The sequence below is a fragment of the Convolutriloba macropyga genome, chromosome 12, assembly GCF_964194025.1.
Source record: "Convolutriloba macropyga chromosome 12, txConMacr16.3, whole genome shotgun sequence".
Taxonomy (NCBI): Eukaryota; Metazoa; Xenacoelomorpha; order Acoela; family Convolutidae; genus Convolutriloba; species Convolutriloba macropyga.
In genome coordinates, this window is record NC_134479.1 from 45,627,659 (window position 1) to 45,652,922 (window position 25,264).

The following is a 25,264-nucleotide window of genomic DNA, read 5'->3' on the forward strand; positions in this document are numbered from 1 at the left end:
CGGTTGCGATCAGTTTTTTAGTTGTGAATAATGGCTCACCTCAGCTCTGCGATCGTGTAATAAGACTATCTTTAACTAATGCAACAAATCCTGCAGCTGTGACCACAACACATACCTGGTTACACTCTAGTTCACTACAAAAAGAAACAAATAATAGAGTGAAGCGACGTTGTTATGCTGTCAATAAACTTATTTGAAGCAATTAAGCCGGTTTATCCTTATGGAGCCTTTTTCAACCCTATTGCTACAGTAATATCGATGAGTTGTTTAAACAATGGTATACTTGGCGTGACGAAATGCTGAATAAAAATATACCAAAAGTAACTGTGCATAGATCAGACTTTCCGCTGTACACAGTGAAACCCACATCAGATGAAAATTATTTGAACCTTGAAAAGAAAACTAACAAACCTTAGAAAACTAACAAACCTTAGAAGTCAAACCCTAGCAAATGATCATCTTAAAACGCATAGAAGCTGAACTCAGAAAGAAACTAACAAAGAAGTCAAACCTTTGTAAGTTAATCATCTTAAAACGCATTGAAGCTGAACTCAGGTGTTGTTTTGCAATAGATCAAGCAATTTTCGATGAAAAAATCTTTCGAGTGACATTCTGCTATATCTCAGATGCTTCTCTTCTCGAATCATCTATATAACTGCCACGACTCCTGTGCAAAACCAATTGTCCTCCACCTCGATTCTAAAAAGGCTTTCAACACTACCCGATAAATTCCTTATCGTAAACAGAAAAAATTGAAGTCAGCGGAAATATCTCAAAATACAAAATAAGATACCCCGTGAAACGAAAGCCATACGTAAAATTGAGCGATATTGCTTGCAATATAGAAAACATAACAAGCAGGGTACCACAGGGAGACGCGCTTGGACCTCTTTTGTTCATCTTTTATCTCGATCTGTCTGAAGAAAAATTCGATTTGAACCTTTTGGCTACGCTGATGATTTCAAACTGGTTGCTTCTGATCTCAAAAAATTGGAGCACGACATTAACAGAATTGATAATTGTTTTATGATAAATAAAATCACTCTTAATGGAAAATGTTACCTCCTGCTAGTTGCAAAACTGCATTACTGGACATTAATAAAATTGAGCGCTTCAGACAAAAGAGGAACAAAAAAATCGTAGTATATTTGTGTCCACAAAGTTATGTTGGAAAGGAAATGCTGAGAAGCGGTGCCAGAAAGCTTGGAAGGCATTCCGTCTCAAATGAAACACATCATTGATAGCGAACTTGAAAACGAAACTCAATGTTTATATTGAGTACGTGGTGCCTATCATAAGCTATGCGTCGCAGGTATGACTCTCAAGTAGAATCGAAACTGAAGAGGCGGAGAGAAAGCAGAACGTGGCCGCTTGGATTTTAGGCAATTGCGACTCCAGCTACAATAGAAGGTTAAACGAACTACAACTGCTTCTTTTAACAATGTATTTCAAATTGCACGATTTGCCAATGTTCTTAAGCAAAGGCAATTCCAACGTCAACCTTCCAATACAATGTACTGCTATGCACTGAATAATAAAGAAAAACCACAAGGCTAAATGAGCTAATTACAATTCCAAAAACAGGCACAAAATTCGGATGCGACTTTTTGGAACAGATCAAATCCAATTAGAAAAACTCCCCTTCGTGTTCTTCTCTGTTGAATTTGGGAAATTGCAATCCTGTATAAATCAGCTCAGCCGGCTAATGATTGGTGCAAGACCAGAAGCGTGATGGTCGGAATTCTAAACTACTACTATCACCCAGTTGTTTCAATTTTGACCACCTGTGATCTGTTTGTCCCGATATGGGAATGAATCCCGAAATTGGTTCTAAGTGAATTGTTACTTTTTACATGGAAGAAAGCATCAGTGACTTTGAATCCCACTCTTTGAAACTCACGAAATAAAAAGTGTTTTTATGCAATTATTTTGGTTGAACTTTTTGAATTTCAGACCACTTTTTAGCCCTTGACTTTTCGCATTTTGGGTCCTCAAAATTAAAATCGTTTCACATATAAAATTGCTGAGCTGTTTTGACCAGTTTAATACTGACAGCCAACTGCAAAGTAGGCAGAAGTTTGTTCCAGTTTTTCATTTTTATTAACTCTGGTGGTCTATAATATCATTTGAAGCCGCCAAAAAAGATTTTTTGGGGTCTTGCTTTTCGGTATCCCTAGTCGTTGGAGTGATTTGTCGTTGATTTTTAAATAATTGAATTATTTTTTTTCAATCAAAACAATGCGTAAACGAGTAGATTTTAGGCTAATCATGATGGCAATTTGTTTTGATGAGTAATTTTTTATTGATCTCAAACAAAGTTCAACATTTTATTAGTCATGTTGTATTTTTTGCTTGCCCGTTTTTTCGTCTGACCCATTTGAATTTTCGTCCTCAGAAACGGGATAAACAGGTTACTCCCGGAATAAACAGGTTACTATCGGAGTCTTTTGGCTCCTAAGTATGTGATTCACTGAAACTGTTTTCGAGACATAATTTTTTGGTGCGAAGGGAGGATTTTAGAGTTTGCCCCCCCTCCCCACACGTCAGCCCCCAATTCCCGACCCTGCAAATCGTGCCACCCGTAACCCAGCGCACTTGACCCGCATACCCCCTCCGTGCGCTCGCCCCTCACCGCCACCCCGCATGCGCTCAACCGCCGTGCCCCTTCAATTGAGCTAAAGCTAGCCCCTCTAAACCGTAGCTAGCTACTGACGAAGCCAGACGTTTGAGAGGAATTCGCCCGACGTTGGTCGGTTATGTTTGGGTCACACACGACTTTCCACACCCAAAACTGCTTTTCCTCATTCTCAAATGACTGGTGATCTTTGTAAGCATTGTCAACTCAGGATATTTCACTCTGTTTAAATATTTTTTAAGCAAAAGAACAAGTTGGAAAAATTCAGCTTTCTTGTCAGCTATATCTCTTTTTTGAGAATTCTTAGTTTGTCTCAAAAAGTAACTCGTAAATTATTTGTCATCTTTTTGTCTCGTAAATTTTTTGCCATTTTTTAAAATAAGCATAAGGAAGATAAAAGATTGAAATAGTCGGAATCAAGTTCTCGGCTATTTGTTCGATTAACTGGCAGGCAAATTGTAAACGTTGTATTGATTCCTGTCCAGACTTAATTGAACTGAAAATGTTCAGGTGAAAGAAATGAAGACGGACCTGGATGCCACGGAATACAGTCTGCAGATTTTGAGAGCTGCTTATCAGTACATTTACACAAAAGGAGAGCCTGATGCAATGAAAAACGCCGAGACTATTGAAAAAGCCAGCGATACTGTCAGACAAGTTAGTGAAATCTGATATTTATCCGCAAACGTTTAGTTTCAAAATTATCTACTATAAAATAAATAGAGACAATACTCGCTAAAGCTCGCCTGATAAACAAAGCCTGATCAAAAAATAGTGTTCACTGCGTGTAATTATTAAAAAAATTTACGCCTTTCAAGTTATTAAATAGATTTATGCAAATGTCGAAACGAATTCTAATATCACGATACCAGTTAGACGATTTCAATGTCCTCATTTTGTTCACAGGTAGAGGATAAATTGAGTAAAGCGCAAAACTGGAGAATATTCAATCACAACACGGATATGGAAGTTATCAAGGCATTTATTGTCGAAATGGAATTCATGAGGTAAAGTGCGCCCTTTCATACTTAATTGCTCTTGAATGAAGTTTGAAGCAATTATTGTACAGATGCGTGTCTTTCTAATTTAAAAAGGGATCTTTTCCGTTTGTGCCCCCCCCCCCCCCCCAGCTTAGTGGGCGCATATTATTTGCATCCCCCAGATGCACGTGCAATATTTTTACAATGATTTACTATGTAATGGCACGTGCTCTGTAACTGGGGGCGCATAACGTACTGAGGATGGGGGGCACAAACGGAAAAGATTTTAAAAGTTTTGCACGACCGTCCTCTTCTAGAACTTTCTTTCGATTTCACTTCTCTGATGACCTTTTCGCGCTTCGACATTTTGAATTTTTGAAATGCTCTAATTAAGAAACTAAGTATATTCCTAAAATAAAAGCGGTTGTGATAGATTCAGTATCTCCTTGTAGCTTACCGGTTAACGTAATATTATACGGGAGATCGGGGGGTGGTTTAGCGCCCATGGAAGTTCCTGTTTCTTCAGCCTCCTCTAAAATGCAGCGCCCCGCCGACAGTCGTTCGACGTTATACCGTTTGAAACGTGGTCAGGGTTTTAAAATTTCGCGATTGCCATTAGTTTCCACTTTATTTAGCCATTAGTTTCCACTTTATTTATCGATTGAATGTCGACTTTAAAGGATGATCAACTGTTTATGATGTGTAATATCTGACCGTTGATATAAAGGGCCGCTTCAGTTTATCTGTTTTTTTTTGTAGGAGTATCTGCACATGGAGTCTTCTTGGCTGGTGTGCTCTGATCTCATTCGTGATATTTCTGGCAGTTCTCTGCACTTCAGAAGTATTCCTCATGGTGTAAGTAAATTTATTTTCTTCCATTGACTTTTGTGTCGTTATTGGGTCTAATATTTACAGCGGGAAAATAACCTGAAACGGAGTAACAAGCTTAGCTTAAAATTTTGGATTCATTGTTACGAAATTATGAGAACTTTTACCAGGATGTCCCAGACATGTTTCTGTAATATGCAATTTAAACTCTCTGCTGTTAGAATTAGAATCAGCAATAAATTTGTGACTTGTTATAAAAAAATATCAAAATTCGAGCATAGGGCCACATTTAGCGTCATTATGTTGTTGAGAATTAAGAGTGATTTTGTTTGACTTCTAAAATGCTTAGTTTTTTAGCTGTGAAGCTGTAATCTGAAGAAAGCTATTTGATTATATTTTTGTTAATTGCTCTGAAACAAAGTTTAGCAATTATGTCAGTCCTTCTGATATTTTCTATACAATTTTCCGTGTGATCGTTTTCACAATTACGACTCGAAGAGGAGTATTGGTTTTCTTAAGTTTTTTGTTTACCGGAAGTACTATTTCTTCAGACGATGTTTTGACCTAAAAGCGAAAGTGAGTAAAATTGCCGTGTGAACTAATTTTGTCTGAGCGAGAGAAGTTTTTTGATCATGCACTGCGTTTTGTGAATGACTTTTTGACTTTGAAAAGTAGTTTTTGACTGAATGGCACATATAGATAAACGTTTTTAGACGTTTTTTCGTCTAAGTGGCCCAGTTTTTTTTTGCTTGTAATTTGGTTTTTTGTAGAAATAATTTTTATTCAATGCTATATTGAAATGTAAACCTCGGGAATTGATACCATAGTTTTTTGCATAGCCTGAAATTGCGTTTCAAGTTCAAAATTGGCACATATTTCTCGATTTTTAAGGTAATTTTTGGCCTTTTTTCTATTAATTTCTTTATTTTTGGATCGTTTAGCTGTCTTTTTGTCAAAAATCCTTTAATATGGCAACTTCCCTTTCATAATTCATGTACTCAATGCCTCTATCTACCTCATGTAATTTTGTTTTATAAAATTGTACATATGCTAATCCGATTTTGATAGTTTTTTGAGAATTTTTCTGAGTTTGTTTTTTTGCTATTAATCACTAGAAAATGTCTTTTTGTCCACTATCAGGCGATTTAATTCCATTTCAATAAAAATGTAATCATTTTTTGGCGGTAAGTTTTTGAAAAACAGTTTTTTCATAAATACAATTTTTTGATCATTTTGCAAAATGTTTCATTGTTTTCTATGTGTAAATTCTGCTTATCTTTTTTCGTTTTTCTCAGGAGGATAGATTTTTGTTTTGGATGACTCATTGTCTTTTCTATGTCTCGAATGCTGCTCAATGAAATGTATTCGTTTTTCTTGATTTTTTTAATTTGATTTTTAACTTTAAAAAATCAAGAATTAGTCTTTTTTGTTACGGTTTTCTTTACATTGCGACCATATTGTTCACATTCTAGTTTGTATCATTTTAGTTTTGACCGGGCAGCTAATTTTATATTCGTAATATTGACCTTTTCAGTTGCTAAAGAATTGAATAATTTCATAGTTTTCTTTGATGTTCGTCCTTTCTTTGGTTTGCAATTAATTTAATTCGACATAAGGCAATACTGAGAGTTTGCTAGAAAGCATTTTCCAACTTTTTAACTTATTACTATTCATTGCAATTTTATTCCAGGATGGGTAATTTTTAAATTGATTATTTGCCTTTGAATATTTTTCTGTTGCTTATGTCTTTTCTATGATTAATTTATTTTTTGAATTAGTATGAAATCATGTTCTCTAGCATATATACAACAAGGAAGAAGTTTGTGTTGTTTTTTCTTGATTGCAGTGATTAGAAATCTAATGGTAGTGGATCCCTTATTCTTAAATTTGAGCACTTTTGAAAAGTTTAACTTTTAAAATTTTAACTTGGGTTATAATATTTTTGTGCCGTTTGCTTTTCACGATCTTTTTTAGATTAGAATTATAAATTATCTGAGCAGAATTGATAGCCTTGTCAGCTTTTTCAGCCTGTCAGTTTTTCGGCCATCCTAAATTCGGAGTTTTTTAACGTAACGAAACTTTTTCAATGATACAAATTCTCTTGGTGACAGTGGTTTAAGTTTGACCAATTTTTAGATCAGTCCTGGGGAGTTAATGAGTTAATGGTTAAGTACAAAAAAAATGGCTTCAGCTTCTTTGTGAAGTTTAGAAGCTTCGAGTCGCTTCCGGAATTCTTCCGGCTATCTGTTCACACATTTTCATGATTTTGAAGTCAAATTGGAGTAGTGATTTTGGTCACGCCGAAGCAGGAAATAGAGCGAAAAAGCGAGTGGTTTTGCGGCGTGAAATGTTTTCGCTCTTATTTTAAAGTAGACTAAGAAAACGGCGTTTGAACAAAAATTCGCTTTCTCGCTAGTGGTTTTTTTGTTCACATACGGCAATTTCACTTTGATTTTTGCAGTTTTTTTGTTTTTTTTGGATCGGTTTTTGTTCGAAATGGTTTCCCAATCCATTCATGGTTCATTCTAGGCCTAGTTTTTTCGTTTGAACCATATTTCCATATCTTGCTAGAGGTTTGTTGTTCACATGCGGCATTTTGACATTGATTTTCTGTTTTTTTGTTTTAATTTTCTTTTTTTTATCTGATTTTTTTAGAAATGGTTTTCCCAATGCACTCATAGTATGTTCTAGGTCTAGTTTTGTGTTTAGTCAATAAAAATTCTTTGAATAGTACGTCTTTTCCGTTTGTGCCCCCCAAAATATTGCACGTGCATCGGGGGGGGGGTGCAAATAATATGCGCCCACTAAGCTGAGGGGGCACGACCAAAAGATCCTAATTTTGAAAAGCCCTAATGGCTTTCTCCTTATAGAGCTTATGTGTCTCATAAAATTGACAGTCATAAGCTAACCCAGAAAGGCTACTGGTCTATTAAAGGACTGGTGATCGATCTGTCGATTTTATTTCTATAGTTGTTTCAATTCATGTAACGCCACAAGCGTCTATCGTGGCTATTTTCCGGTAATCTGCGGGCTATGTTTGTTAATTGCTCTCAAACAAAGTTTAGCAATTATATTAGTCTTTCTGATCTTTTCTATACAATTGTTTTATAGTACAGAGTTTTCGTGTGATCGTTTCAACAATCCTAGAAGTAGACGGTCTTTTTTTTAGGGTTTGATTAGTGTGAAATTGAATTTTGTCGAGGTTGATAAAAGCTTTTTGCAAGTCGTAATGTTTTTATGTCAAAGAGTGATCTTGTTTGATTTCTGTTTTTTTTTATCTGGGAAGCTGTAATCTGAAGAAAGCTATTTTATTTTTTTAACAGCCCCCCTGCTCTTCTTAACCAGCTATTATAGCGCTCCTATTTTTACAATTCAAAGAATTTGAATTGTATTGGTGCGCTGTCTTTTTTACGACTCGAAGAGGAGTATTGGAGAAGTCCTTTTTTTAAATCAATTTATTGGAGTGAATTTTGAAGGGGGAATGAAACACGTGAAAAAATTGGAGTGATTTTGTTGCTGAACAAAATGAAGAGTGGAGCGAAAAGAGAATGGTTTTTTGTTCATATCGCTGTTTTCTAGAGAGCAAGAAATTGAGGTGAAAAAAATTCTGTAAGCGAACGAAATTTTTTGTTCACGTGCGGCATTTTGAAGCAATTTTTTTCAATATTTTTGATTAAGATGTTTGGTTATAAATTTCCTGAAATTTTAGGGTGGGTTTGGTAGTGGTTTGAAGGTTTCTGAAAATTTATTTTAATTTTATGCTTATTCGGTGGTTTTTCATGTATTTTGATAATTTTTGGGCTAATTTTTGCTTTTTTTTCTTTTGTTTTTGTTTTACTGCCTCAAATGAGCACTGAAAAGACCCCTATTACTTGAGCAATTTTTAGTTTAGAAGTGGCTGCAGTTTTGTTGATATAAAACTTTTTTTATTGAAAATTATGACGAAAAATTTCGTTTTTTTCGTTTTTTTCTGGACTTTAGAAAAATTTCTTAGCCTATTATGGCTTGCCTATTGTTTTGCGAGCATTTGGATACCCTATTGGCTGGAAAGAATTATTCTTTGAAAGTAGGTGCTTTTGTAATATTAAAATATTTATAAACTTTTTCCAGTTTTTTAGTAAAAGTTGTTTGTAAGAGCTTATTAATTTGGCTTCAAGTATTTTGAAAAATTTTCATGAGTGATTTCAGTAGGTACTAGATGTGTTGACATAGTAATTTTGGCACAGGTAGTTGATTCGGGATCTCAAGTCATGACAAAAATTGATCAGATTTGTCATATTTAAATAGAATTGATTTTTTATACTTTTTTGTATTACGGTTTTGTTTCAAGATAATCCTAAAATGGTTGAGGCACGTTTTGTGTGGCGAGTAGTTGGAGGGCATTTAAGATCCGTTCACACATTTTCATGATTTTTGAAGTCAAATTGGAGTTGTGATTTTGGTCACGCCGAAACAGGAAATGGAGCGAAGCGAGCGGTTTTGCGGCGTGAAATTTTTTCGCTCTTATTTTAAAATAGTGAGAAAACGCTGTTTGAACAACAATTCGGTTTATCGGTAGTGGTTTTTTGTTCACATGCGGCACTTTCACTCTGATTTTTACTGTTTTCGATTTTTTTTGGATCGGATTTTTTTCTAAATGGTTTTCCAAATCCATTCACAGCTCATTCTAGTCATAGTTGTTTGAATTAAATTTTCAATTCTCGCTTGTGGTTGTTTGGTTCACATGCGGCATTTTGACTTTCTGTTTTTTCCTCTTTTTGATTTTTTTTAAAAATGGTTTTTTTCAATTCACTCATAGTCCATTCTAGGTCTGGTTTTTCTGTTTAGTCAATGAAAATTCTGATCTTTTCCATTTGTGCCCCCCCCCAAGCTCAGTGGGCGCATATTATTTGCACCCCCCAGACGCACGTGCAATATTTTTACATAATGATTTACTATGCAATGACACGTGCTCTGTAACTGGGGGGCGCATAACGTACTGGGGGGGGGGGGCACAAACGGAAACGATCCGAAAATTCTTTGAATTGTATGTCAGGACTTGTCCTGCTATGTTTTTTTACTTCGTCGAACTATATTTTCGCTTTACCCTTTTGCCGCTTTTTCGACATTTTGCGTGAAATCTTTTAGACTTCTCTAGGCTAGTTTCACTCTTCTGTCATTTTGCTCAAAGTCCTTTTAAACAGCAGCTGCTCAGCAAAGTAATTCAAAATGAAGAAAGTCAGTATTAAAAAATCAAAGTCAGAAATAGAAACGGTATAAACCCATAAAGCCCATTTTTAGATGCCCGGTACTTGAACTTTGTTCTCATAAGTTTTAGTTACTATCTATAATGCTTATTGGTATTCATACTAGACCCTGTAGCCTCTCACTGAGAGACAGGAGTATGTTCAACTACAAAATGACATCAAAATAAATCGCACTTAAAAATGTTTTTTGTACAAAAATCAATTTTTGTTGATATTTTCTTTTCTTTCATTCCCAATAGAGTTATGGGAATCAACGGCGGCTATTTTCCGGCAATTGCCGGGTATGTTTTAATTGCTCTCACTCTTAGTTTGTAGAAGTTATTTTAGTCCTTCTGATCTTTTTTATAAATTTTTTTGTACTACGGAGTTTTGGTGTGATCGCTTTTAATATGCTTGAATTAGATTGAATTGGTGCTCTGTCTTTTTTTTGTAAAATGTTTTAACATATTTTTCCAAGACTTTGATATTTCAAAACGGTATAAACTGGTAACGCCTAGTGGACATTAATTTTCGTTAGAGGCAATTAGCGGCCTTAAGTAGTCTTTTAAGTGCTTAGAGGTTTTGAGCCCAAAATTGTGCACTTCTTAACGTTTTGTCGTCATTTTTAATGGCCGCGCAGCGATAGCCGGCGCTATTGTTGGCCTTCTCGTTGTTTTTTATTTCGTCGTCAATATTTTGGTTTGTAGACGGTAGTTGGTTTGTAGATTTGGTATGTAGATTTTTGCAAAAAAAATAAGTTTGATGCAATAAGTATGCAGAATTAGTCAAATTCGCAATAACATTTCGAAACGTTTTCTGTCTTTTTAATTTTTTGGAGCTCATGTTGTCAATGAAATTATTATGAGTGCAGTGCTGCGTTTATGCTTAAAGCTGAGCACTACAGTTTTGGTTTCGAAGGTTCTGACACGGGAACTCTGGCGAATCTTCCGTTTTTTTTCTAATTTTAATCTATTTGTTGTTTTGCCTGTCTGATTCTCCTATAAACCAAGCAAGTTTTCTTATTGCTAAGCGCTAAGTTTTTCATTTAATTCTTTGCATTATAGTTCGGGACTTGTACTGCTATGTTTTTTGTCTGAGCATTTGACTTTTTGTCCTTTAATGCGAGGCAAACCGGTAAGCCCGGGTAGCATTCAGTTCTCTAAGAGGCTTACGGCTCACTAGTCTCTGGTTATGATTTTCATCAAAATTGTTTGAGACAAATAAGTGGTGTGATGGGCAATTCTTAGAGTTTGATCCCCTCCCAATTATCCCTCCTTCTCTCCCCCACGACTTAACCTAAATCCGAACGCATCCAACCTGATCACTACCCCTCCTGTCATGCTCACCCCACCCCATCAATTAAGCTGAAGCTAGTCTGCATAAGCTACGGCTAGCTACTAGCGAAACAACTGCTCGCCGAGTGGGAGTGGGTGTTTGAGAAGGATTCTCCTGAAGTAAATAGCCATCAAAGGATTCCTATAAAATGAAAGCTGTTAATAATAAAACATGGTGACAAAAATAACGTAGGTATTTTTAGTTTATTTTTAATGTATCTGCCCGCTGTGTTCTTCGTTTTTGAAAGGAAAACATTTAATTTTGGGGCCACAGCTTAAAGTCAAGTTCAAAATATAATACCAATCTCTTTCAAGAATTTTCGAGAGGCTGTTTTGAACACTGAAAAGTAATTCTTACAAAAAAGTTAACAAAAGAAGTTTTTCTTACTTTTTTCGCGAACTTTTGCGATTTTTCAATATCTGTGATAGTGGTATTATTGGCTTTTTTTACAATTAGAAGAATCTGAACTGTATTGGGGTGCTGTATCCTTTAAAAGACCTGTTAACACGTTTTCATGATTTTTGAAGTCAAATTGTGGTAGCGATTTTTTATGCCGAAACAAGACGTTGCTAAAAAGCGAGTTGCTTGAGGCGTGAAATTTTTCAACTTTAATTTTAAAGTAGAGTGAGAAAAAATTCTTTAAAAGTTTGCTTGCCCGATGATAATTTGTCGTGCACGTGTGGCAATATGACTTTTGATTTTACTGTTTTTTCGACTGCTTGATCAATTTTTTTCTAATTTCTCCGAATCAATTCATAGCCGTTTTAGGTCTTTTTTGGGTTGCCAATCAACGTTTTTCGAATTGTAGCTCAGGACGATTTTTTTTACGACGATATAACACCAAGCTCACTTCAAATCAGCTTTCTATTCAGGCAGTTTCGACCGAATTAAGCGTGTGGCGTCATTTTCACGTGTGGCGTAATTTTGGAACGAGTTCTATGTTCGTTCGTGTTGTTAATTGATCTCATCTGTATATAATTATATTACTTGTGTGGTCAATTATTTATGCGATTTTTTGCTTGAACGATTTTTCGTCTGACCCTTTCGACTTTTGAGAGCCGTTTGTCTGTTCGTAGTCAGCTGTGATCTATGTCTACTTTTGTGGTCATTCATATGTTTACGTTCATATCTTGGCATAAGTTGTCGTAGCTGAGTTTTCAATAATCCTCCTGCCATATAGCGACTGATATTCACAAATGACTATGTTGTTCGTTTGTGCATTTTTTATTGCTCTCAAACTAATTTTGCAGCAATAAAGTTAGTGCTGTGGTCCTTTTTCGCGATTTTTTGCTTGACTGATTTTTCGTCTGACCCATTTGACTTTTCGTCCTCAAAAAGCGCATAAACAGGTAACGTCCGGAGGGTATTAAGCTCGTATAGCCTTTCGCCTTGCAAGACTAAAAGTATTCGGTTCACTGAAACTGTTTTGTAGACATAAATTTATGGTGTGAAGGGAGATTCTTAGAGATCATTTTCAACCATTTGTTATCTTTTTTAGCTTTAGAATTTTATGAACGTAAACAAAAACTAAGCTGACGTCGCGGTGAAATCGAGTTCTTTATACTGCTTTGGTTAGACAGTTCGGCGGATAAAACAAAAAAAGATTTCTTGGCAAATTTACCTCTATTTTGTACCTTTTGTTTCCTTTCCTATTGTTATGCGTTTCCATGGCCTGATTGTTATTCTGCTACCTCAATTTTGGCAGTTGCAATTCTAGTTTCTGAATGGACAGGTTTCAGAAATTCAGCCTCCTTTTATCATCTTTGCTGTTAATCCCCTGGCATAGACAAAAGCCATTGTTCTTTATTTAGATGCAAGACAGCTTTCTAGCTACTTGGTAAAATTTTTACAAAGCCTATTTTTGGGAAGCGTAAATACAGCATGTGAACAGTAAACATGCAAAGAATTTATTGTAAGATTTGATTTGCATGATAAATTTCACCTCTTGCAATTTCAAACTTCAAAAATGTTCAAAAAATGTTAGTAGCTGACGTTTATCAGATGAAAAAGGCCTCTTTATACCCGATAAAAATTTAGAACTTTATAACCGCTAGAAATGGCCGAGTTTACTCGGTGCTGATTGAAGTATTGAGTTTTCTAAATTTTCTGCGATGCTTTTGTCAGGAGATGTTTTCTCGACCTAATTGAACGTCTCTGGACAACTCTATGCAATGACGTATTGTCCAATTTATATCAGATTCTGGAATTTTAAATCTAAATCAAACAATTAAGATTTTAAGAAACTGTCATTGATTAGCAGATTTATTTGTTTCAGCGGTGCAGTGATGGGAATTTTCGGCCTGATTGCGGCTTTCAGCTTGACAGCTTGGTACCTCGTCTTTGCATTGGTTAGTTAGTTTCTTACTATGTGTATTCCGAAACTAGGACCGCACAAAAACTGCGATTTGTCTATCACGTTTCTCACATTCTCAACATTATAAAAGTTTTGAATACGTTCTTTCCACGGTGCTGTCCTTCAGCCACAAATGGCCAAGCAACAAATTTGAGGTCCTCTTTGTTTACTGTGAATCTTCGCACTGCCTAATTTTCGTCTGAGTTTTTTCTTCTGAACATTTGTCTGTTTGTCCTACTCACCCCCCACCCCCTTTGAGACCTCACTCCACTTAGCCCTGCAAGCTGCTGACAAAGCCAGCTCACCAATCGTTTGCGACAGACGTCAGTCAGTTATGTTTCAGAGTTTAAAACAGTATTTGGCAGCACTTCTAAAGTTTTAATGGAATGAGCAGAAGTAGATCATATTTTTGAAATTTATATCTTGCGTTGTTAAATTTGCTCTAATAAAAAGAACCTCAGATCCCTTAGGTAATCCCCGTCCTGTTGCACCACTTTTCCATTATTTCCCAACCATCAGCTGTTTGTTTGAAACCTATTCTTCCGACAATAGTGGGTTAAGTTTAATTTTTGTATTACCGAAATTACTCCTCCGAAGCTTGCAAACAATTACAGGCGCTATTTGAGGCAGATTTTTTGCAAATTCAAATCAAAGTTTGTCAAATGTATTTTCTTGAATTTAGTCAAATGCACGGAGCACCCAAACTGCTAGAATACAATTTTTGTTGCTCTCAAAATGCTAGAATACATTTTAACTGCTCTCAAAATCTAAATTTGTATCAATTAAATTAGTCCTGCTTGTTAATTGTTCTTGAACAAAGTTCATAGCAATTATCTTATATTATGCGATTTTTCGTTCTGCCGATTTTTTGTCTGATAATTTTTTTGACCCTTTAACTGTTCGTCCTCCTCACTTGAGATCCCTCACTTCGCTTAGCCCAGTAAGCTGCTAACAAACCCAGTTGCCAATCGTTTGCGAGACGGACGTCAGTCAATTACGTTTCAGAGTTTAAAACAGTATAACATAATTGGCGGCACTTCTGAAATTCTAATGGAATGAGCAGATATAGATCATATTTATAGATCAGATATAGAGCAGATATAGATATAGAGCAATTGTACTTTAATTCCCAACCACCAGCTGTTTATTTGAAAGCTATTCTTCCTACAATAGTGGGTTACGTTTAATTTTTGTAATATCAGAATTACTCCTCCGAAGCTTGCAAACAGTTACAGGCACTATTTGAGGCAGATTTTTGTTGCAAATTTCAATTCAAAAAGTTTGTCAAATGTATTTTTTTTTAATTTGGCCAAATGCATTTTCTCTTTCATTAATTAGTCATTACTCTGTTTTGCTGGGTTGCTTTTTATTGAGTGTTTGTGTGCAAAAGTCAACTGATTTTTGCTGGGTTGTTTGTTTGCAAGAGTCAACTGATTTCCGGAAACCTTCCTTGTTCTCTTGCAATTTTTTGTCGATCTGTTTCTTCTTCTGGCAGATTTCTTGTAACTCCGAAGACCAAGTCAAGGTGCAGTTTTTACAGTTGTACTGATATCGAGAACACAATTTTGGATGCTCAGGGAGCAAACTGCTAGAATACAATTTTTGTATAAAGGCATTTTAACTGCTCTCAGAAACTGTTTGTATCAATTAAATTATTCCTGCTTGTCTTTATATGCGATTTTTCATTCTGCCGATTTTTCGTTTGATAGTTTTTTTTACCATTTCGACCCACATTAGTCGTTATGATCCGATGTTTGGCATTGTAGAGTTTATTTTTGGAGCAGATCCGATTTTGTTTTGAGTAGTTTGTTGCTCCTTTAGTTAAGCTACCCTTCCTAAGAGTAGGTTTGCTAGTATTAGCAACTCGGCCCCTGTTTTGGAATCAATTTGTCAGACAATATCCAATTATATTTTTTTGCAAAATAGTTTGCGCATGAAAGATTTTTAAACAGACAGTTTCAATAATTAAAGCGTTAAACCAGTAAATTTTCTTAGCTGAGGTGGCTCGACTTTTGTGTGATGGTTTTGGATTATTTGCTGCTTTTTATTTTCCTTTGATGTTCAGTAACTTCGTTCTTGAAATTTGCAAGTATATAATTTTTGAATGCTTAATCTCAGGTGTCTTTCGAGGTGTGCTCTTCGTTGATTTTCTTGTTTGCGTTCAAAGATTAGCATCCCGAAATCTCTTGTCGGTCATGTTTTTGAATATATAACAGCTGAAGGACCGGGGACGAAATCATTTCTCTTTTTAGAGGTATTTAAAATACAAACCATTGGGATCTATTCTGTTTGCCCCCCCCCCCCCCCCCCAGCTTAGTTAGCATAAATCTTTTATGACCCCCAGGCGCATGTGCTATTTTGTTAAATAGTAACATGCTATTTAACTACATATTTTGTAACTGGGGTCATAAAAAATACTTAGAAGGGTCAAATCAGAATAGATCCATCCATTGGAGCAAAATAAAATCAGGAGTCCTCGTATTTGCAAATATTTGAACAGAAGTTTGAAGTTTTTCGAATTTATATCACCATGGGGTGATCTTTCAGAAACATCTGCACTGATCTTGATCTTTCATAAACATTTGCATATTCACTGATAGAAGGTATTACAATTTAGTAGATCAATTTCATAGTTAAAAATTGCTTTTCTCTTTCAATAACCGCCAGTTTTTAATAGCCGCCTTCAGGCTCTGAACGGCTATTATTTGGGCGCTCTCCTTTTAAAAAAAAATTCGCGATCTTTTCCGTTTGTGCCCCCTAGCTTAGTGGGTGCATAATATTTGCATCCCTCAGACGCACGTGCCATATTTTTACAAAGTGATTTACTATGTAATAGCACGTGCTATGTAATTGGGGAGCATAAGGTACGGGGGGGGGGCACAAACGGAAAAGATCCAAATTCGCTTTACCTTTTGATCACGTCTTTCGTTTTACTTGAGTCACGATTTTCACGTTTGACTTCTGACTTACCTCACTCACTGTTTCAACTGTATGGTTTTTAAATTCTTGTTTGTATTGAATTACGCAATGCAGTGAATGCGATCAAAGTAAAAAGAGCAAAATTGAAAGATCAAAAGAAACAGAATAAACATATAAAGTCATTAAGTCATGGTGCATTAGGTTATCAACGTTCATTAAAGCGAATGCTAGCTGGTGTTAATATTACGCTTAATAGCGTTCAGTTTAGAAGCCGAATTAAGTGTAATTTTAGAGTCTAACCGAATATGCGAAATTTACGCACAAAAAAAATTTTCACACTTGGAAAAATTCTATCTCTTATTGTATCTGTTTTTGTTTTCTTTTTCTGGTTCAATCTCAATGTGCGTCAAGCGGGTCAACGGTAGCTATTTTCCGGCTATGTTTAATTTTGTTGTGAAATTACATTCACACTTATAACACAAATAACTTAAAGTGGGCAATTGCCAATTGTTTTTGCTTAACTGTAGGATCTCATATGCCCGTTGTAATAAAGGAGGAAACTTTTAGCCTTAAAGCTCATTTTTCTTATGTTTTGAGAGAAATTGTAAAGCCTGAATTGCGTATAGTTCAACAATCAAAATCTTTACGTTTCGTTGATAACGAGGAAAAGTTCGTAAAAGCTATTTACATTATTTTAAATATATTACAATAAACCGCCGACATTTTTAACTATGTTTTATAAAACTTTGAAATTTAAATTATGTTAAGTCAAGATTTTTTCATAAATATTTGTCGGCCTTTTCTAGATCTATCTATTTATTTCAATGGATTTTCAAATGATATACTTACTGTTCAAATTTTAACATTCACTTTTCCCTAGGTTTCAATAGCAGTCTATAGCTAATCAGTTCAAGTCGATTGAGCCAAAAAATATTAATTGAGCTTGTCTTTGACTCTGTGTGATGACTCAGTATTTCACAACAAATGAGACTTCGAAATGATCCGCCTGAAATTTTAAATTAAGTGATGCAGCAATTTTTATTGAAAAGATCCTGATATTTTCGCCATCATAAGCCGACAGTTTCTCATGAATTTTTTATGACCTGATATATATCGACGAACTGCTGCTCATCCAAATATTGCCAAAACAGTTTTGTAAAATTTAAAACGTTTTTATTAGGAGCCTTTTTTTAAAGGTAGGTTGTCAGATTTTGAGCAAGTCATAAAGATTTTAGGCCGGTCGCCAGAACGTCTAAGTGTTACGCCTTTTTTCCGTCTTTCTATTTTAATCTACCTATCTTAATCCATAATCCTTAGATAACCAACCGTCGCCGTATACCTTGCAATAACTATATACGTATATCCTTAAGAATACTAAATACTCTTCTTTAAACCGTACGTGCTGTAGTAGCAATACATTGCAGAATATGAAGTAGTCTTTTCAGACAGAAATGTTGGAAACCGCGAATTATAAATAATGCAAAAGGTCATATTTGATGTTTTCATGCTTCGCTGAGCAATATTGCATAGATGTGGTATAAATAAGGCTATCGATCGAACGTGGATAAACTATGCGCAATCGCTTAGGAAGGTAATTTTATGACAGCAGAGCACGTAACGTGTTTATTTTTGGGAAAAGGACAATTGTGATGCCGCGTTAGTTTTTGCGGTTTATTTGTCTATATCTTATCTACTTTTGTTGTCTACTGGGCATAAAAATAACGAAAATTTGTAAAAAAAAATACATTGAAAAGTTGTTGCAAAATGTGAGAAATTATGGATGTACATTGATAAATGATGACTAATACACATCAATATAGCACTTGTTTTGGAACGGTTCTTTTGAAATACGCGGGCATTTTTTGTTTTTTTTTTTCTTCACCGTATATAACTAAGACGTCTCTTTTAGCCCCCTTCCCGAGTAAATAATTTGTTGACAAGTGGACATATGAACAATCTCTAGAATTTTTTATTTTGGTTACCATTTTCATGGGCATTGTAATCGGGCGTGTACTGAGATGTGTGAAGTATATAGCGAAGACTTTAAATTTTCTTCACTTTCGTATTTAACGGGTAACGGGAGGCAATTTCTAATTTCTGAATGGGAATGCGGTAAACGGTTCCTATATCTCATTTTGTACAGTTATGAATCCAGGATATTTTTCGTGTGGCGTTTCCTTCTCTCACAGAATAAATAGGGCCGAGAACATTAATTTTTTAAACTCCTATTATACTGTATATATCTTAATTGGCTAGTGCTATATCTCAGAAGGCTATGAGGGCTTTCATCGGTTTGAAAACTCATGTTTATAGAAACAAATGTTATGTTCACGGTGAACACAATTAGTTCTATTATATTTTAGGGCGTGAGTGACTTCTGCATGGAACCACATGACGTATTCTACAACCAAACGGATTTCAGTCGCACTGACATGGCATATTTCCTCAACTGTCCCCCGCACGTCATCCCAGGAGAGATCAGCCCAAACAACCCCTACTCATCTGTAAGAACCTCACCCTTTAAAAGCATAATTTCGACTTCAATTGAACCAATCAGATTATTAATTGCTCTCAAACAAGTTTTTAGCAATTATACCGAATGGCAAAAGTAAGCAAGCACCCATATTTTCGCGAAGTAAAAATTCAATGTTTGAGGCAATATTACGCCAACTTAAAATGACCTTTTGAAAACAATTTTTACACCATTGATCACCTACAGTAGTCCTCTAGCCTACCTATGAATTTCAGTTAAAATTCAACGTTCACTCACCAGAAATCGCTATGTAAAGTTGATGAACTTCATCCAAGTTTCAGTAAAAAGAATTTGTCACAAGATTTGATATGTTTTCAGGTTTGTCCAACTATAGCTAATATTGCACTTGTGTTTAACATTAGAAAAAGAAAGGATGTAAAAAAATTGATCTTGTGACAACTTTTTACTGTGAAATTTGGATGAGGTTTATCAACTTTACATTGTGATTTCTGGTAAGTGAATGTTGCATTTTAACTGAAATTCATAGGTAGGCTAGAGGACTACTGTAGGTGATCAATAGTGTATAAATTCTTTTCAAAATATCATTTTAAAGTTGGAGTGATAATGCCTCAAAAATTGAATTTTTGTTTTGTGAAAATAGGGGGTGATAACCTAATTTTGCCGCTCATTATATATTAGTACTGCTGTCTTTTTTATGCAATTTTTCGCTTGACCAATTTGTCATCTGACGCTTTCATCTTTTCGTCCTCGAAAACACGGGATAAACAGGTGAAACCCAGAGGGCATTAAGTGGCTGAGCGGGCTCTTTTCCGACTTACAAGTCTAACTATGCCTCTCACCGAAACTGTTTCGAGGAGACATAAATTTATGGTGTTAAGGGCGGTTTTACCCCCCTCCCTCCATCGACCACTCATCCCGTCCTCTCTCTCCTTAACCTGGCGATTTATACCCCCTTCTCCCGATCAGACCTCTCACCCAACCCCCCTATAATTGCTTAACCCTCCCCCTCCCCAAAATCCTAATTCTAACATCCCTAAGCACCAGTTGGCTACTGCCAAAACACACCGCTCGCAGTTCATTTGAGGGCAATTCGCCCGACGTTAGTCGGTTATGCTTTATACGTTGTCCAGTTGACTTCGATTGGTATTTTAAGAGACGATGCACCGTCTTGCAAGATTTTCTTCCAAAGTTATGCTGGAAAACAATCCAGTCTCGCCCAGAGTTGACCATTAGAGCTTAACAAGTGACGTTTTAGCAATATATTGGAACTTATATTTGTCCTTACAAGACGCCTCGTGCGAGTCCGTGCGTAGCACAGAATGCTCCTACGTGCCTTAGCGGATGCTTGCGAACGACTTATTTTTTTGGATTATCCTGAAGCAACTAGAACAAGTTTTCTTCTGGACCAATTTTGAGTACCATGCTCTAACTATGTACCTGAAAGAAATTCCAAATATCAACTTGATAAAATTGTAACAAAAGTGCTTTTCAAAAATAGAAAATGATTCCGATAAAACTCTGTGTTCAACAAGAGAAGCGAACCATCTCAAAAGCGTAAAACCAGTCAATCGTCAGTCAATTGGATCAGAAAAGATAAAACATCTACTCATACACTTCAACGTATAAAGTTCTTTGATTTTGAAAAGTACACAACGATAATGCGTTTTTGCGAGGAAGGAATAATTTTGGTGGGAAAGTTGGAATAACAGAAAAGTTTGAATTAGGTAAAATATACTTCTGGGGAAATCAGTTCTATTGAAAAAGTTTACTTTCGCATTTCAAAGGCATTATATCAATCTTAAAGAATGATTTTGGGTGAATCGAAAGAAAATGAACATTTTAACCCTAAGTGAAAACCTTTCAAGAAAATGTGTTAACGATTGTACTCGTGCTCAACATAAAAAGACCAGAATATGGTAATGTGGTAGATATGGGCAGCAATGCTGTGCTAAGTTGAATTTCTGGCATACATACACTTAACTAAACCAGAGAATATTTTTTTCAGAAAGATTGAATTCAGAAAAAAATTATTTCATTAAATACTGTGACTTTTTGCTTTCAAAATTTAGCCGTTTGTTTTCTACAAGAATCGGTTTGTTTAAATCTTATATTTCTATCTGATCTTTATGAAAGCTGGTAAACAAAAAATTTGAATTCGAATATTGATTTTAGAAATAACAAAACAGAAAATGTTTGAAAAATATTTGTTTTGTGATCGAATTTCGGGCAGTTTTCTGTACCTTGATATTTAGCAATTTTGTTTTTAAAGAACAGGAAAGAAGATGTTTTTAAAGAACAGGAAAAGGAGCTCAGAGAATAGAGGAGTTGATTAAATTTTACAATCTTTGTTTTTCAAGAAAAATTGTTGACCTTTCCATTTTTAAAATCTAATGAACCAAATTTGTCCATTTGTTACTCCTCGAATACTAGAAAAAAAATGTGAAAATCGATTTGAGTAAATGAAGACTTTAAAAGAGTTTTCATCTAAACATTTCGTATATCTCGTCAAAAACAATTTTGGTTCGGATTTTCAATTATATATTTTCTGATCAAACGAGAAATCGTTTATAAAACTGACGCTAGAAATTAGAAAAATGGAGTATTGTAAATTTTTCTCAAAATTCCGGGCTGTTTTAGTAGCTGAGGGGAGATATTAGTAGACTTCTTGATTTCCTTCGCCGTCAAGGTTTTTGTTACGATCTGTGAGATCACCTTCCCTTCAAATCAGCTTTTTATTCATTCGTGAAATTTTTTGACGATTTGTACCTGACGTCTTTTCTACTTTCATTGAGGTTTTGAGGCAAGTTTTTTGTTCATGCGCGTGATTTTTTGGGCATACAAGAGGATTTTTTTAGTTTGAGAAGTTAAAATCAAAAGATGTCTCACTCTAATTGAAGGTTATTTGAGGGCAACTTCTAAAAAAGTTATGTCTAAATCAAGTTGAGACATCATAGTTCTTTTCATTGTTTTTTAAGTCTTATTGCTTTCACAGGTGTTTTATGACTACATGTCTACGAAGTTATCGCAGCTATTTTCCCGCAATCTGCCAGCTACGTTTTCTAGATCCTATTCTCGACTATCTCAAAAGTTACCTACTATATTGATGAAGAATAGTTTGCGTTGATTGTAAGATCCAGAGAAAAAAAGATTGAGTTGAAAAACTTTTGGTTTTCCTTAAAATGTATCCTTCTATTTATATCTTTTAAATGAAAACGGTCGATGTCTGAATTTATTCGCGAACTAGATAGTTATTTTTCTTAGCGCATTGTTTACATTCAAGACAAGTCAGCCAGAGAAACGGGTGGCCTCACTTCAATGCTTTTTGAGAAACAATTTATTTTGCGGTCAGCAAATGGCAAAGTTCAATTGTACGTAGTAATGGAAATCGGTTGAATTAAATTCGAAAACCAAACTTTCGGTCTATATTCATTTTTACTTCTCAATTTTCCTTTTCGAAATTTTTGTGTTCTCCGTTTTCGAATTGTTAATAACTTGAAAAATTTTTATATCAGGCAAAACTAGACGACTCAAAGGAATACAAAATGATCTTTCTCCTTTTTTTCTCTGCGATGCTGCAACTAAAATTGAAAATTAGATTGAAGAAAAAACCGGCCTCGCATATATATTACCAGATTTTTCGAATATGGGAATAATCATGCGTTAAGTGTCTGATTAGGATGCTTTTCAACTTGTTACTAGTGCTTTAAGTGCTTTCGAGCGTTTATATCATTGATTCATTTTATCTCAATCTTAATTAAGCACCTTATTATCAATTATTCTATGATCTTTGTTGTCGAGTCGGGAGCCTTTAATTCAAGGTCAAGCTTATTTCACTATTCATTAAAAAAGCTGCGCTAGGCCTGCTTAGGGGTAATATACTATGATCATCACTTTCAAGTGAGTGTTCGGTTTCAGGATCTTCAGAAGGCATTTGAAAAGTACGACGAGAGCAACAAGACTCTGATTGAATTGAAGAAGCAAGCACAGGTTGAGCCAATTATACTCATGTTTGGTCTGGTTGAGCAGAATATGCGAGAAGTGAAAGCAAGTCTAGACGCTACAATGAGCAAAACAGAGTGTACAGTTGTACACAGGAATCTGGTGTCAGGGCTAAATGCAGTTTGCTACACGTTCCTGTTAGTCAATTTTTGATTGTAAATTATGGTCGTATCCACAATTTTTTTTGTAACAAATCGCGAATTGAGCTTGGTCGCCTTTATGTAGTTGCTCTCAACATAATGCAATAAAAAATGCGAATTACTCGTTCGAAACTCCTTCAAAAATTATTAACATTTGAGAAAAGTGTAACATGGAGCGAGGTAATTAAAACGGAACGCTTTTTTACTCACTGAGAAATCTTAATGCAGATCTCATGCATGAATAGTGTCATGTTTAAGGGAGGGAGTTGACTTTGTGTTTGGGGCTGGTCTGATCACGGCCATCTGTCTCTTCATACTCATCATCCTCTCAGCATGTACCTGGGGACAAATGGACAGACACGCGTTAGTATCAATTTACCAACGCTACACTACTGTCATCACTGCTAGTCTTATTACTTCTGAAAATAGAGTACATGTGCAAATATGGTCGACTTCGGCTAATGCACTAAATGGTATTGCGTCTGTACAATCGTTCTTTGTTCCTTGCCCGAAAATTTTTGGGCAATTATTAACATCGAAAGTCCTAGATTTGAACCCTTCCGTCGACAGATGTAATAGTTGAATGCTTTTGTCAGTAAATTTGAACTTCAATACTAAGAAGGAAAGGTTGATTGCTACTCTCATTTCTACTACTGTCTAGAAGCAATCGGTGTCAATGCATTATACCCCAGTGGAATAGTTGTTAGACTTGTCATATTTCTCTGTTTGCCCAGAACTATTTCGGTCAATTGGCAACATGATATTTCTCAGGTGCAAACCTGCACTGTTTGTACAACTCAAGACCCATTTATCATATTGAATGTAAATGTTAATTAAAATACAAAGTAGATGTTGAAATCTACTCTTTGAAAGAATTTCGACCTCCTGGATCGAAGTTTGTTTAACTTGTTAAACGGCTCCTGAACCGTGTTCATGTTCCAATTAGAATTTTTATTGTATGTTTCAGTGAATACTGTGCCGGTTCCTATGATCAGCTGGATGACCCCTACAGAAGAACAACCGGAATGAGGCATGACAATGGCAGATACGGCATGTATGCGGGGGGAAACTACCACAGACTGGGTCCTGCGGCAACCGCTGCTGGGTCCTCAAGAGAAGCCGGACATCCACCGCCACCCTCGGTAGGTGGGAACTTTATTTTGTCATTGCTGAAATCGTAACCTTTTCTCCCCCCCCCCCTCATGAACCAAGATTTTTTTTGCATAAAAATGCTTGAGCCATGTACTTGTTTGCACGTTATGGACAAATAGGCTAATATGATGGGCGATAAGTCATTTCAATCAAAATATAACGACATAGAATTGTCAATTTGTGCATTTTATATCGTCATATTCTAACCGAGGCAATTGCAACATCAGTAAAGTAAATTGGTAAAGTAGAAACCAGATTAAATTCAAGTTTTAAAGATCTTGTTTATTTCGGGCATTTGAAACGATGCGAAAAGTATTACAATTTCTAAAGTTATTTTAAGCTCTGCGAGGTGTCGTTATGTGTTTTGGAGAGGTCAAGATTGTGCTTTCAAGCAGATGGGTTTGTCTACGGATTTACGCGAATTTCTGTCAAATTGTTTTTTCGATTGACCGATTCGACTTGTCGAGAGAAACAGGATAAACTGGTGAAGCCAGATTTGAAGTCGCTGGATAGTTCTGTTAGTTTTACTCGTCTCCAAGTGTGAATTTTTTCTGTTGGTTTCCTCTATTTCCTTTCCAAACGAGCCCCTGCCCACCCACCATTTACTTTCACCTCCTCTCGCCTAGTAAAGTTTGGCTCCTTATGATAAAACCTACTCACTATCAAAGCTTCCTTCCGCTAATGGTTTGACGCGGGTCGTCTGAATGCTTGATAATTTATCACATTAAACTACTTTATTATAGCCACGAAGCTGTCAGCTGCACGAAGCTATATTGCGGTGCTCTTTTTGTAACGTCGTCTGACGCTTTTTGGTCAAATTGTTCACGCGCAAACCTCAAAAGAGTGGTTTGTTCATATGATCACGGTGCTGCTTTTGTGTACGTGACACCATAATTTGAAGTGAATTGCAATCTGAATTATGTGATAAGTTTTTGATCATAAATGACTTACCTCAGTCTCTAAATGACCTTTAAAAACTAACAAGGAGGCTCGGTAATGTGCGTTCGAACATAATATTCCGACCCCGCTCATCCACGTTTTGATTTAATTGTCTACCAAATGAGGAAGAGGTAGAAATTCACATATCATTCAACAGACAACTAAGTGAAAACAATAATACCGGATTAGAGGGCCGATGAAACTTGCTATTAATGAGAGTACTGGACAAGACAAAAAACAAAAACCAAATAATAGCAAACAATAA

The 25,264-nt window shown here is 35.7% G+C and overlaps 1 protein-coding gene across 4 annotated transcripts in view; it reads left to right on the top strand.

The window, feature by feature from the left end:
- Nucleotides 1–25,264, top strand: part of LOC142351017 (protein tweety homolog 2-like) — a 54,705-nt gene that overhangs the window by 4,187 nt on the left and 25,254 nt on the right. For 2 of the 4 annotated variants that reach the window (XR_012760934.1, XM_075403063.1), the window contains exons 4-11: nt 3,146–3,292; nt 3,542–3,642; nt 4,375–4,470; nt 13,279–13,351; nt 18,639–18,779; nt 22,685–22,905; nt 23,167–23,271; nt 23,876–24,050. Coding sequence is in view for 3 of the 4 variants with exons in the window: in XM_075403063.1 (XP_075259178.1) it covers nt 3,146–3,292; nt 3,542–3,642; nt 4,375–4,470; nt 13,279–13,351; nt 18,639–18,779; nt 22,685–22,905; nt 23,167–23,271; nt 23,876–24,050 (1,059 nt within the window). In the remaining variant the exon portion in view is untranslated. Of the gene's footprint in view, nt 1–3,145; nt 3,293–3,541; nt 3,643–4,374; nt 4,471–13,278; nt 13,352–18,638; nt 18,780–22,684; nt 22,906–23,166; nt 23,272–23,875; nt 24,055–25,264 lie in introns of all 4 variants that reach the window. The other 2 variants (XM_075403064.1, XM_075403066.1) reach the window with 1 other exon arrangement.